Here is a 12678-nt window from a genome sequence, read left to right on the forward strand (position 1 = left end):
AATCGTTTTGGAAATACTCTTTTAAAACAGTTTCAAATAGGATGTAAATTGTAACACTTTTCTCTGCTGAATTTTTTCTAAAACAGTTTCCTATTTTAGTTAGGATATTTGAAAATTAAAAATGAAAAAAAATTGCTTAGGCGTAGCTTGTCATATTCTGCATCACTGTTTTATAAATCGAAACTTTTTGGCAATCCTATACCTAGCCAATCGACAGACAGCATGAAACCTCAGTTCTATGTTACAGCATTATCTTTACGTTTAATTGGAAATATGCTAAGCTTAGAATTCCATTCTCAGCCAAAATAAAAACTGATTTATTACGAGCAAAAACAGCAGAAAGAATTTTATAAATAATTAATAAATATTTTGCGATGTTAGAGGAGAAATTTGAAGGGCATTAATCTCTTCGCTCAAGAAAAAACAAGAATAGATAAACAATTTTAATATAAAATTATTTAAATTTATAGCATATTGTAAATTATTTTCTAGTGCTTAATATGTAGAATATGACAGTCATACATATACACATAAATGACTTTTTGTTGCTTCACTCAGTTTCTAACGCACAAAAATAAAATATGCGTACTCGGTAGCGTTGTTAAGAACGTATAATTAATACTTTTATTCAAGAGTATAATTAATCGTATTGAAGTATGTTCTCTTCATTTTAAACGTCAAATGTACAGATTCAAGCCACTAGTGTGCCTTAATAAACCACAAAGTATTAATGTTTCCCTTACTAATCGCTATTGTATAACATTCAGACGCACACCTTGCACCAAAAAAAAAATGGGATAATTCTGTATCTCCCGTTCTACTGGACTGATTGCCTAAATTTAACATGCGTTTTCCATGTCTCGAAAGCGTGACTTATGATATATGTTAGATTTATATATAGCATTGTTCTATCATAGGCAATTTGGCACATTTTCTGAAACGACATACCATTTTTTTCCATATTTAGATTCTACGACTCACATTATGCCTACATATTAAATTTTGCCAATTTTTGGTAAGAAATTTATGGAAAAATTTCAAAATTTATCTTGTGTACATTTTTTCAGTTTGCGCCAATAATAATTCACTTGGCGAAGTTTTTAATTTATAGCAAACTTTTTTCCCTTTCCTTTGCGCACGAGCGGAAAAAAATGTCATCGTTCATACTTTCAAATAATTTTAAAGAATTTTTAAAAAGTGCGTAAACCACATTTGGCGGTATTATCGCTTATAAAAATATGTCAAATTTCAAAATGCGCTAATGTGTAAATTCACATGTATCTCAGAAAATTTTGAATAAAAAAACTCTAATTTTTGGCAGATAAGCTTAGAAATATATATACTTTAGATGATGGTAAAATTTTTATAGTTTATAATTGAAAATTGTTTTCGAAAGAATTGTAAAAATTACTTTAAAATACAAATTTTAAAAATAAATCATAAAAATGGTCAAATTTTATTTGGAATGAACCTAAATTTTGAAATGGGAAGTGAAGAATCAAATAAGTTTAGTAAAAAAAGAGTAATTTTTAAATATGTAACAAATTCAATTAACATCTAGGAGCTAAAAGTATGAGAGCTAATTTTTTAAAAACTACTTGAACGATTTTTACAAAACTTGGCATAATTTGAGTTGTAAAATCGAAATATGGAAAAATACTGGTATGTTATTTCAGAAAAAGTCCAATTTTGTGTCAAAATACCTATGCTAGAACAATGATATATATAAATCTAATATATATCCTAAGTCGCACTTTCGAGACATGTTGAACGCAAGTTTCGACAATCGGTCCAGTAGAACGAGAGCTACAGAACTGTCCCTTTCTTTTGTGTAAGGTGTAAAAGTATGATTTAATTAACTCTTATAATGAATTAAACATGCGCTTGAAGTAAGACAAAATCCTGGACCTGACTATGCTTTCCTCCTTTAGCACGAAGATGAAGATACATACTCACACATCATGGAGAGCACTAACTTACCACTCCATCCAAGCTCCAACATCTATCAGGCACCTCGTAAGTATTTGTTGCCTTAATTTTAACTTTCTTGACATTAGACATTGAGAGTTTGAGTGCATATTTCCAACGATTTTCTAAGTAAAATTTTCTAATATATTATTATTATTGACTGTTATCGGTTTGGTAGCCTGAACCAAATCATTAATATATGTTGCTGTTCACTTAAGTAATTACTATATTTGAAATCGAGGAAACATCTTGCGCTTTGCAATGTGATTTGCTATAAAAATTACACCACATCTCTTCTAAAATGACCAAAGATCATCAGTTACCATAGCAAACCGATGGCGTCGCTAATAGTAAGACGTGCCAGGTCACAGGTTGCGGATTATAAACTCAGAAGTCAAAGCTACAGTAAAAAAGAAGCATATTTTGGCGTATTTCGTCGATAATGCTGCATGTTGCAATTAATCTGCGATTTAAGTCGATAATGCTGCATATCAAATAAGTATGGATCAGCTATCGCTTCTAGATGGTGTGTGCAGCGTAGAATTGCCAACAACTTAAAGCTGGCCAAGTTCCATATGAGAGAACTTATTTAGAGCCAATTGTGTGTCTCATGCTCAGTGTATGTCTCAGTGTGTCTCATTGAGCTCATTGGGTGTCTCAATTTATAACCAATTGTGTGCCACATAAGCATTTTGTGTCTCATGAAGCGTGATTTCTAAAGTCTGGTGCTTTTAGAATATATTTATACGACTAAGTACATAAAACAGAATTATTACAATACCTCAGCAAGACCATTTTATATTATTAATTGCAAAATGGCGCAGGATCGCCAAAGTGCGAATTTCCCATAAGTTCTGAGGTACCACCAAGGCTATTACTCTAGGCATACTCAGTAAAGACGGATGTGAGAATAAAACACATATCTTTGCAGGCCTGAAAGATGCATCTCGTTATCAAAGTCACGTGCGATTTATTTCACATTGATTTCGAACTTTAATGGATGGCCTGTAAGAATCTTTTATTTTCCTTATTAAAGGATCTATACTTAATCTGAAGCAAAGTATCTTCAAAAGTGAAATATAGTATCGTTACTAGTTAAACTAGTATTTAACAGAGGGTAGTATAGTATTCATCTCGAAATCACATGAATCTCCAGCAATTTTAACAGCAATATTTGGATGGTGGTAGTAGTTTAGGATTGGTGGTTGACACTGGTTCTTGCAGAGCTTCTTCATGTGTATGAAAGAGGTATCGTGATGCCCTAAATTTATTGCGATGTAATTCTGGAAACAAAATGGGTATAATGAGATATAAATTCATGTTTATGGATGGTACACACATCTGCATCGAAATGTCTTAGAGGAAGAACTGGAGAAACAGAGGGTGTTATCTGGTTACATTTGTCATCTTTTTGCTTCGATTTAGTCACTCTGCAAGAGAACTCTCTTAGACAATACAGTTACAAGAATGAGACTTCGTATTTCGAGAAGATTTGATATCAAGTATCCAAGATAGCAGTTCCCCCCCTTCGCCATCTTCTATCCTGTCCTCCTGGACTTAAATGTGCTCCGCTCATTTTACTTGAAGCATCCTTCTATGGGATACGAAGGTCTGACAATCTGAACTTTTCATGCTAATCTCGGCATACAGCGGAAGTTGGAGTTAGTTGATAATTTTCAGCTGTTGATCAAATAATTTAAGAACTTGCGACCCAAAGATGTGCATTTGAGTGTTTTCCATCAAAGTCTGAGCTCGAATTAACACTCGAACGCCAAGTTTCAGTTTTATCCGTCTTGTGCACGCTCTGTGAGTTTTTCAGTAAACTGATTGTGCAACTTTTGGTCTCGTTCATTCGCTCGCTCAACACTATTGTAAGTTCAGGTTGAAATTCTAATATTCCTCTTTTCTGCCTCTCAGAGTGGAAGGCGACTCTATGTTCTATGGTAATTATTGCTCATTTGGATGAGTACTATCACCCTTCTTAATTTGTAAAAACAGTTTAGAATCGCCCTGTATAAAAGAGGAGCATTGTTGTTTACTTGTAGATAGATGCTTTTCTTTATTCTGGTTAGCAGTGAACAAAGAGTATGTTTGTATTTTTAACTCAATATGCTCCAGATCTAAAGCATTTTTACTGCACTTGAGGTAGAAGGTTCGAATTACAACTTTCAATTCTGGAGCATGAATATACTATTTTACCTGTCACTTGGCTATACATTATTGTGAGATTTTGTATTTCGTATGTAAAAAACGAATACTGCATGGTAGACGTTTAAAATTCTTAAACATACATGCTAACGACATTCAAATAAAATTAATCACCATTACAAAAACCATTTATTGTAAAAGACATAATATACTGCACTGTATCAATATGCTCCTTAGTTAAATAATTTTAGAGCAAAATACAAAATCACTTCCGAAGGAAAAACCAAAGACTTTAATGTTTAATAAGTTATGAGTGCAGTTAATTTAATCCTTTAATGATAATTCTAGATATAATTCTTAATTGCATTACTAATCTGGTCTAATGATTTGAGATTTCATATAAGTTATTAAGCTATCAAAAAGAGTAATAGCTGAAGCATACAGATATTTATTAACACTACAACTGAGAGCCGTGTATTAAGTAAACTCAAACTTGTTAAAAGTAATTTATGCTTTAATATTAGCTTAATTGTTATATTCTCAAACCAGGTATGTCTTAAAAATCATGAAATGCAATTTTTGACGTGCCCCGACAGATTTCAGCACGTTCGGACGTATGAGTCAAGTGAGCGAGACCCACACCTTTGCACAGAACCGTAAGTCCCTTTGCTCCGAGCACTGGTGGCGTCAGGATTGCTAATGTAGTACACCCCTGTTTTGAGACTACGTCATGGCGGATACTTTTGAACAACATTGGGCCATCAAATTCTGCACAAAGCTCGGCAAAATAAAGCTTCAAAAACTGATTGTTTAAGCAAGCATACAGGGAGTATACTATTTCGTATGTTAAGTTACGAGACTAATGAAAAGGTTTAAGAGGGCAAGGAAGAGATAAAAGATGACTCCCGCACTGGACTGCCATCAAAAAGCCAAACTGATGAAAATATAATTCGTGTGCTTGAGTTTTTGAATGCTCATGATCGTCGAGTGAGTGTTCGGCTGTTAAGACGTGGGTGTTTTGAAAGAAATCATCGCTACCTGGATGCTGCATCAAAACAATGGGCCCAGACACACTTCTCTGCGTTTCCATGAGTTCCTAGCTAAGCAAAATGTGGCAACGCTCCCGCAGCAACCCTACAGTCTCGACCTTTAGTCCGGCCGACTTCTTTTTGTTCTATAAGTTCAAGAAAGCATTCGAAAGGAAACTTACCGAAACATCCATGCGGCTAATCTATATTCAGCTGAAACGTGGATGATGTGTTTCTTTCCTTTACGTCCTAGCTAGATACCCAAGTTTGAAAGGTTTACTCATGTTCTGTATCATTCAGCCGCATTCTTTTAAAGGATTTGTTTTCTATTGGCAACTGATATTTTCAGAAGCAACAATTGAGTATAGCAAATACCTCGGCGTCCTAAGATGCAAGACTTTACTTGAGAATTTTCCTAGTTGGGTGTCTTCCAGTGAATCCCTTCCCACTGTGGCACTGAGGGAAATAAGAGGGCTTATTATCTTGCCAAGAAAAGATCTTCTGTTTTTCAGAAACCTCTTGTGAAAGTGCTATTCCATTCAGCTAAATTGGAATTAGCTAGGTTTTCCAGGTGCTTTTTTCATTATGCACCTTTGCATCTTTCAAATGTCAGCATCTTTCGAATGTCAGACCTTGGAATGTATTCTTTTCTAGACCACAACTTGTCCTTGACTCACTCGTGCGGCTGCAGTTTAACTTTTAGAATGTTAACCGGGCACGATTGCCTCCGTGTTCATCTTCTTCATTTTAACAATTTGAACTCTCCTAGGTGTTCTCTTTGCATGACTGCTTTACATATGACTGCTTTACATTTGGACAAGTGCCTTCCACTATCTGCTTTTTCTTGTGGTTAGGCAAGATATTGGACAACCCGTTCTCAAATGGCCTAGTGGCCAAACAACAGGGTTGATATGAAAAAAGATTAGCAAATTATTTTGAAAAATTTCTTTCATTTTATACCAAATTTTAAAAAAGTACATATATTTTTTGTATAAATGAATATAATTTAATATTAAAAATATAAAAATACTTACCGTATATTCCGGCGTATAACGCGCATTTTTAATACAAAAAAAATAAGATCGAAATTTACAGATGCGCATTATACACCTGGTACAAAAATGATACTCTGATCCATAAATAAATAATTATATTCTGTTCCATCTAAATTGTTAAATATACTACATTTTTAAATGAGTTTTGAATTAAGTTGGATTTAATTTCATTCCATTCTTTTATTATCCACTCACACACTATTCCTGGACTGGCGTGACGCATTTGGCCTCTTTTTGTAAATGTTTTTCACCTTCTAACATCCACGTATTTCACTGTTGGTTTTAAATTGTCTTTTAATGGTTTATTGATACACATATCTGAAGTCAGAACTAATGACGTTAATCTGGACGGAAGATATGTCATGTCTGTATTACACTCTTTCAATAATTTCTGACTGAACTGATGGCGTTAATCTGGACGGAATATAATGTCATGTCTGTATTACACTCTTTTTTAGGGCATTTTGTTACTCCTTTACTCAAAGCGCATTTATTTTTGGCATAATAATTACTGAGATTTTATTTTTCTTCCTTTACGTATGGATCTTTCAGCAACACCAAACATCTTTGCTGCAATATGATTTCTATTTTCTTTCGAGAATTGAATGACTTTGCATTTGAACCCAGCACTGTGTTTGTTTCTTTTAACAGAAGCCATATTTATTACTAAAAGAACACTACATCATTTGTATTTCAGCCAAAGGAAATGCAATTTACTGAAGTCTTCGATGTTCGCTTCAAAATAACAGCTTCAAACGACTACAAAAAGAGAAAATATCTGAAACCTTATTCCGCGAATTCATTCGAGTCTGAAGTGCCTTTTTACGTCCAAATCTTGTCTCCCCTTTTCTCGAAACCCTAGATTAACATTCCTGTGCACATATGCACTGAATACAACCCACCCTCTTTGCAGAATTATTTACTGCTTCAAGTATTTCTCACACACACATATTGTTCCCCCTCATCGCTTGACGTTTCAATATTTCATTGTTCGAAAGCCTGGAGAAAATCCTCGAATGAATGACTTCAAATCATAAGAGTATCGCACATGTATCTTTGAGGTTTCTTTGTAAAGGAAAGGGGGCGCGTTATACAGGGAATGTACCAAAAATTAAAAAGTGTAGTTTGAAATTATAGGTGAGCGTTATACGTCAGAATTTACGGTAATAAATAAGATAGAATGCAGCTCCTTTTTCTAGATTTCTCCGAATTCCATGTGGAGAAATCTAAGAAAGCATAACTACTACCCTTTTCAATTAAATTAAAATATGCTAAATATTAATTATTCGAATCATATTTCGAGTTGTTCATCAAATTTACTGAATGTCTGAAATTAGAAATAACAAGACTGCTTTTACCTTTTTATGTTCGAACCAACTTTGTTTTGGTCTGCTATCTTTTTTGAATGTCAAATTTAAATAATATTTTATTTAACACTGGGAAAATGGGTGTCGCTGTAGGTGATATACAGTAACATCATGCCTGTACAATAAAGAAACATTTTAGTAACAGAAACTAATACTTCTTCTTTAAACGATGTCGAAAAACAGGGCGTGGCGCTCTTAACTCGAAATGCACTCAAACATTTATTCTTGTTTACCCTTGTAACTCATATTTTGAATTGTTCTTATCTCCTTTTAATTGCATGAATATTTTTCTCCGCCCGCACGCAAGAAATGGAATACATTTCGTTTCCGAAATGAAGTTTAAACAACGCGAGATTTGAGCCATTTTCAATGCCGTGACTGAAACCATTAGAACATTTGAAAAAGAGGTGAAATTTTAACATTTTTATGCGCATTGTAAATTTTTCGCGTTCTTTTTTTTGTTTCCATAACAAACAGATTCATTTCTTAAGGAATCAGGCGATTTTAAACCGAGTGTAAGAAAAAGACAAGCGTTATAAAACAAAGAATTGTTAACTTAAAATGTCTTAATACTCCTTAAGAATGCACTAGCACTGACGTTAGTTTTTTTTTTTCAAACAACCCCCTCCAATCAAAATTACGTTATCCCGGCTTTTTTTCAAGATTACATTATCAATAATATTATGGAGAATAATTAAATTTATTGCTATGCTGAAAATTATTAATTTTTTATTTAGGGGACTTATACATCTTAAAACCTATGAGATCTTCGAATATGTGACTGTTGCAAGAATTGGGATAACTTATTTATTTTAAAAGCAATTACTTCCAACTTTTCACAGCTGACTACATAATATAGCTGCTTTCTGAAATAGGCATCAGAATGTTTGTGTTGCCACAAATATTTTTATAATTTAATCCGCTTTGTGACAACATTTTTCGTCATGTTTCCACCTTGCGCGCACAGTTTAAAACATTCTGTCACATAATTTAATTCCATATTTAATATATGAATTTTATAACATTTGGAAACTACTGTAAACCAAAAATTCTAATCATTTCGTGTTAATGTTTTTAGTTTATTTGGAGTAGAGTTTATAAAATGTATTTTATTAAAAAAAAATCTGTAGTGTTTTCGTGCATAATTTTTTTATATTAAAATACTCATCAGATTTTTGAATCAGTTAGAAAATAGTACCCTTATAAAGAATTCCATCCAATTTCAAGTATGTACCATTAACCATTTTTAAAATATCATGCGCGCAAGGTGGAATTATGACGAAACATTTTATCACAAAGCGGATTAAATTATAAAAATATTTGTAGCAACACAAACTTTCCGGTTACTAGCTCCCAAAGCAGCTATATTATGCAGTCAGCTGTAAAAGGTTGGAAGTAATTGCTTTTAAAATAAATAAAATATCCCAATTCTTCCAACAGTCACCTATTTGAAGATCATAAGGGGTTTAAGGTGTATGAGCCCCTTTAATACTCAAACGTATTGCAGGCCCTTGATAGCTTCGCTAGCTTATTCGATATTTAGGGGCAACTACTTAGAATTTTGATAGCTTCGGCTGTATCACTTTAGTTAAGCATTAGTTCAGTCTTATTTCTTATTATTTTGGTTAAAACCCAAGAGGAGGCTTTGCTGTAGGCCTTGAGAAAGGGGCCATCTGTTAACTCTTATTTTGAGCAGTAAAGGGTAATTAACCCTTCTCCAGTGTACGTTTCTGTTCCTGAACAAAAGCGATTATTCGCTTATCTATTCACTAGGTTCTTCCACATTTAACTGTTAGATAAAAGGGTAGAACCCCATACAGTAAATAAATATCATAGCTATCAATAGCTTTTAAAAGTATTTTTAGTATTTGAACTCTAAAATAATGTTTATTCAAATAGTTATCAATCATGAAATTTGAATGTCCATAACTCGTAAGAATCCAAAATCTGGTAATTCTAAAAAAAAAAAAAAAAAATAATAACATCTTGAATTTTTCAAAGATTAGTGTATACTTACAATTATTCATTTGGTTGGTTAGTTGACGTGTCGTATCTTGTCAGAAGTCAAATGGATCCATGTGTTGATCTTGATCCATAAAATAACATCCCATGGAAAAGTGGTTGTCATTGCATCAAGAAGTTAGACTTCTGCCTGTTAGTCCGCGGAAGGATTTCCCTTCTACCCCCTTGGGGACGCGCCCTCTAAGTTAACAGGCTACCCTGAGGGAATTTCTTATTTATGCGGTACAAAATAGTAATACAAGTTTCATTATAACTAACTATTGTGGAACTGCTTAGGGAACTAGACTTTACAGAAGCCAGTACAAAAAGAAAGCAATTTTGATAACTGAAAAAGAACTGTAAAAGAAAAAAATTTGGTAACTTTAAAAGAAGAAAATTTAACAGAATTTCTGCAGATGATGAAAAACGCTGAAGTATTATAAAACTACTCGCACCCTAATGGGAAACGCTGAACTGTTGTAAAACTACTCGCACCCTGATGGAGTAAATACTTGAATAAATACATGTCTTAAAGAAAAGAAACTAAATTTATTTTTTTATCTCATGCAGGTTACAAAACTAAATTAAACAAACAATAGCTCTGCAATTTGGGAGAGAAAAAAAAACTAAGTGCACAATTATAAATTTAAATCTTTACAAAACAAATTTATGTCATCAACACTTAAGGAGGTAGTTCTTCTACTTTCTCTCGGTAAATAAACTGTAAGTAAATACAAAGTTATTTAGGAGAATTCCAAACAATTTAAATATTTATGCATTCCAACAGCTAATAAAGCTCTTTTTCTACGACAAACAGGACTGTACAGGGTAAACATACGGAATAAAACATATAAAAAGCACTTCTTAGGTTACATTGTCTTAATTAAAGACACTAAAATGTGAAATCATTTTAGATATTGCAATATATTGGTCATTTTTGGCTAAAATTAAAAAAAAATTGAGCTCCTAACAAAGACGGAATTTCATGAAAATTGTCCAAGAAAAATTAACCGTAATCATTCTTATGTGTCATTTTAGCACAAAAGGGCTATTAGTCTCAAAACCACATTTTGCGTCGTTTCACTGCTTTGGTTCACTTTTCAAACTAACTTATTGCCACCAATATTATCGCCGTATATTATATTTAAAGAAACTAAATAATGAAGAATCTGCATGAATGTATGAATGTTTCTCTCACTGGTGAAAAACAACGGTACCTAGAGCCATCCAGTTTTGAATAACGTAGTCCTCCAACCGAACATGGGAACCTGAAAGCCTGAATTTTGAATTTCGAATTTGTTTTATCATCTACTTCAAATTCTGTAAAACTTTAACGAATTTTTGGTTAATAAACTCAACGATTTGAAAGCGAGCAATATCAATACTGTACGAAAAAAACATTTAAATCTCCAGCGCGCGAGACTGCGTAGTGAAAATTCTAAAGATACGCCGTTTTTAAATATTTTTTTACATTGCTGTTGAATTGAATTTTATGTAGCTTAAGTGCAAAGAACATGATATTTAATAAATTAAGGTAACACACAAAACGCTAAAAAATGCTCTTTTTGGCGTACTAATGCTTTCAGTTTTCTTTTTTCTTTTTTTCGGCGGGGGGGGGGTATTTTTATGTTATATCTTCTTTTTTTATTTTATTTATGTCATAATATGTCACTTAGAGGCGCCATTCTATTTTAATTAAATCATATATGTCCAAGATACAGTCATTCTAGCCCATTGAACAATTGTTGAAACAGATGCCGAGATACAGTCATGTAGAAAATTGTTTTCCAGTGGCAAAGGTCAAATTTTTGACGCAGAGGTCGAATTTTTTGTAAGTTAGGTACTATAAGTTAGGTATTTTTATAAGTTAGGTACTATATATATAAGATATATATACAGGAAATTACGGAAAAATCCTTCAGCGTTAAATATACATACATAAAATTCAAGAAACTCGCCTCCGCAAAAGATAAAAAAGCTTATTTCAAAATTTTCTTTGTTTAAAGAAGAGCAGAAACCTCAACCTAAATAAAACCTTATACACTCTTAGATAAAAAAAAAAAAAAAAAAAAAAAAGACGCACAACAACGCACCTAGAAAATATAAAGCAAATTGGACGCAAAATTGATATGCATACAGGTTTCGACGGAAAATGCATAATATTACATTGTTGTCGGAAAATGCAAAAATTAACGTTGAACGGTTGTCACTACAGCGCATCTGATCTGCGCAACTGGCAGGATATTTAAGAGGATAAATTACGATTCTAGGTCATAAATTCTTCACGAATTTCATTCCATGTACTCTGGCAGACAGTAACTATGCCTCGCATACAGGTGGGCGAGCGATATGCGCAGGTGTCAGAATTTGAGAGAGGTCGTATATTTGGGTTAAAAGAAGCCGGTTGGTCTTATCGGCGAATAGCTCGACATTTGAGCAGGAGCGATGCCACTATTAGACGGCAGGAATATTAGCAGGAATGGTTGAACCATGGGCGCACACAGCGTCAAGAAGGAAGCGGTAGGCCTAGAGAAACGACAGAACGTGAAGACCGAGAAATCGTCAGAGCGGCACTCACAGCCCCAGATGCATCATTATCATCGATTGTTCGTGCAACTAGTGCTTCAGTGACCGCAAGGACCATTCATAGACGGCTCACAGAAAAGGGGCTGAGGTCACGGCGCCCCTTGCGAAGACTACCATTGACCTCTGTACAACGTCAAGCCCGTTTGCAGTGGTGTCGGGCTCATTCTCACTGGAATGTCACTGACTGGAATAGAATAGTCTTCAATGATGACTCCCGCTTTGAATTGAGCCCCGATGACCAGCGAAGGTGAGTCTGGAGACGTCCCGGAGAGCGGTGTGATACCAACCTGACTGTCTTCCGACAGACAGGTCGACAACCAGGAGTGATGGTCTGGGGTGCCATTTCATAGTAGGACCCCTTTGGTTGTCATCCGTCGTAACCTTACAGCACAGCGGTACGTGGACGAAGTTCTAAGGCCCGTTGTGTTGCCTTTCATGTCACGCCACCATGGGCTTACATTTCAGCAAGATACTGTCCGCCCCCACATTGTGCATGTTTCTACTGCTCCTTAGTGCTTGCCAAGC

General features: G+C 34.2%; 1 protein-coding gene across 3 annotated transcripts in view; it reads left to right on the forward strand.

The window, feature by feature from the left end:
• LOC118181251 (cell adhesion molecule Dscam1-like) overlaps positions 1–12678 on the forward strand; it is a 1046077-nt gene that overhangs the window by 992508 nt on the left and 40891 nt on the right. For 2 of the 3 annotated variants that reach the window (XM_085823269.1, XM_085823271.1), the window contains one exon: positions 1932–2016. The exons of the other annotated variant lie outside the window; for it this stretch is intronic. In XM_085823269.1, coding sequence (XP_085679395.1) covers positions 1932–2016 — 85 coding nt within the window. The remainder of the gene's footprint in view (positions 1–1931; positions 2017–12678) is intronic. 3 annotated transcript variants of the gene reach the window in all.

The sequence above is a fragment of the Stegodyphus dumicola genome, chromosome 9 (genome assembly GCF_044657685.1).
Source record: "Stegodyphus dumicola isolate Sdum_Otavi_A_Nest chromosome 9, ASM4465768v1".
Classification (NCBI taxonomy): domain Eukaryota; kingdom Metazoa; phylum Arthropoda; class Arachnida; order Araneae; family Eresidae; genus Stegodyphus; species Stegodyphus dumicola.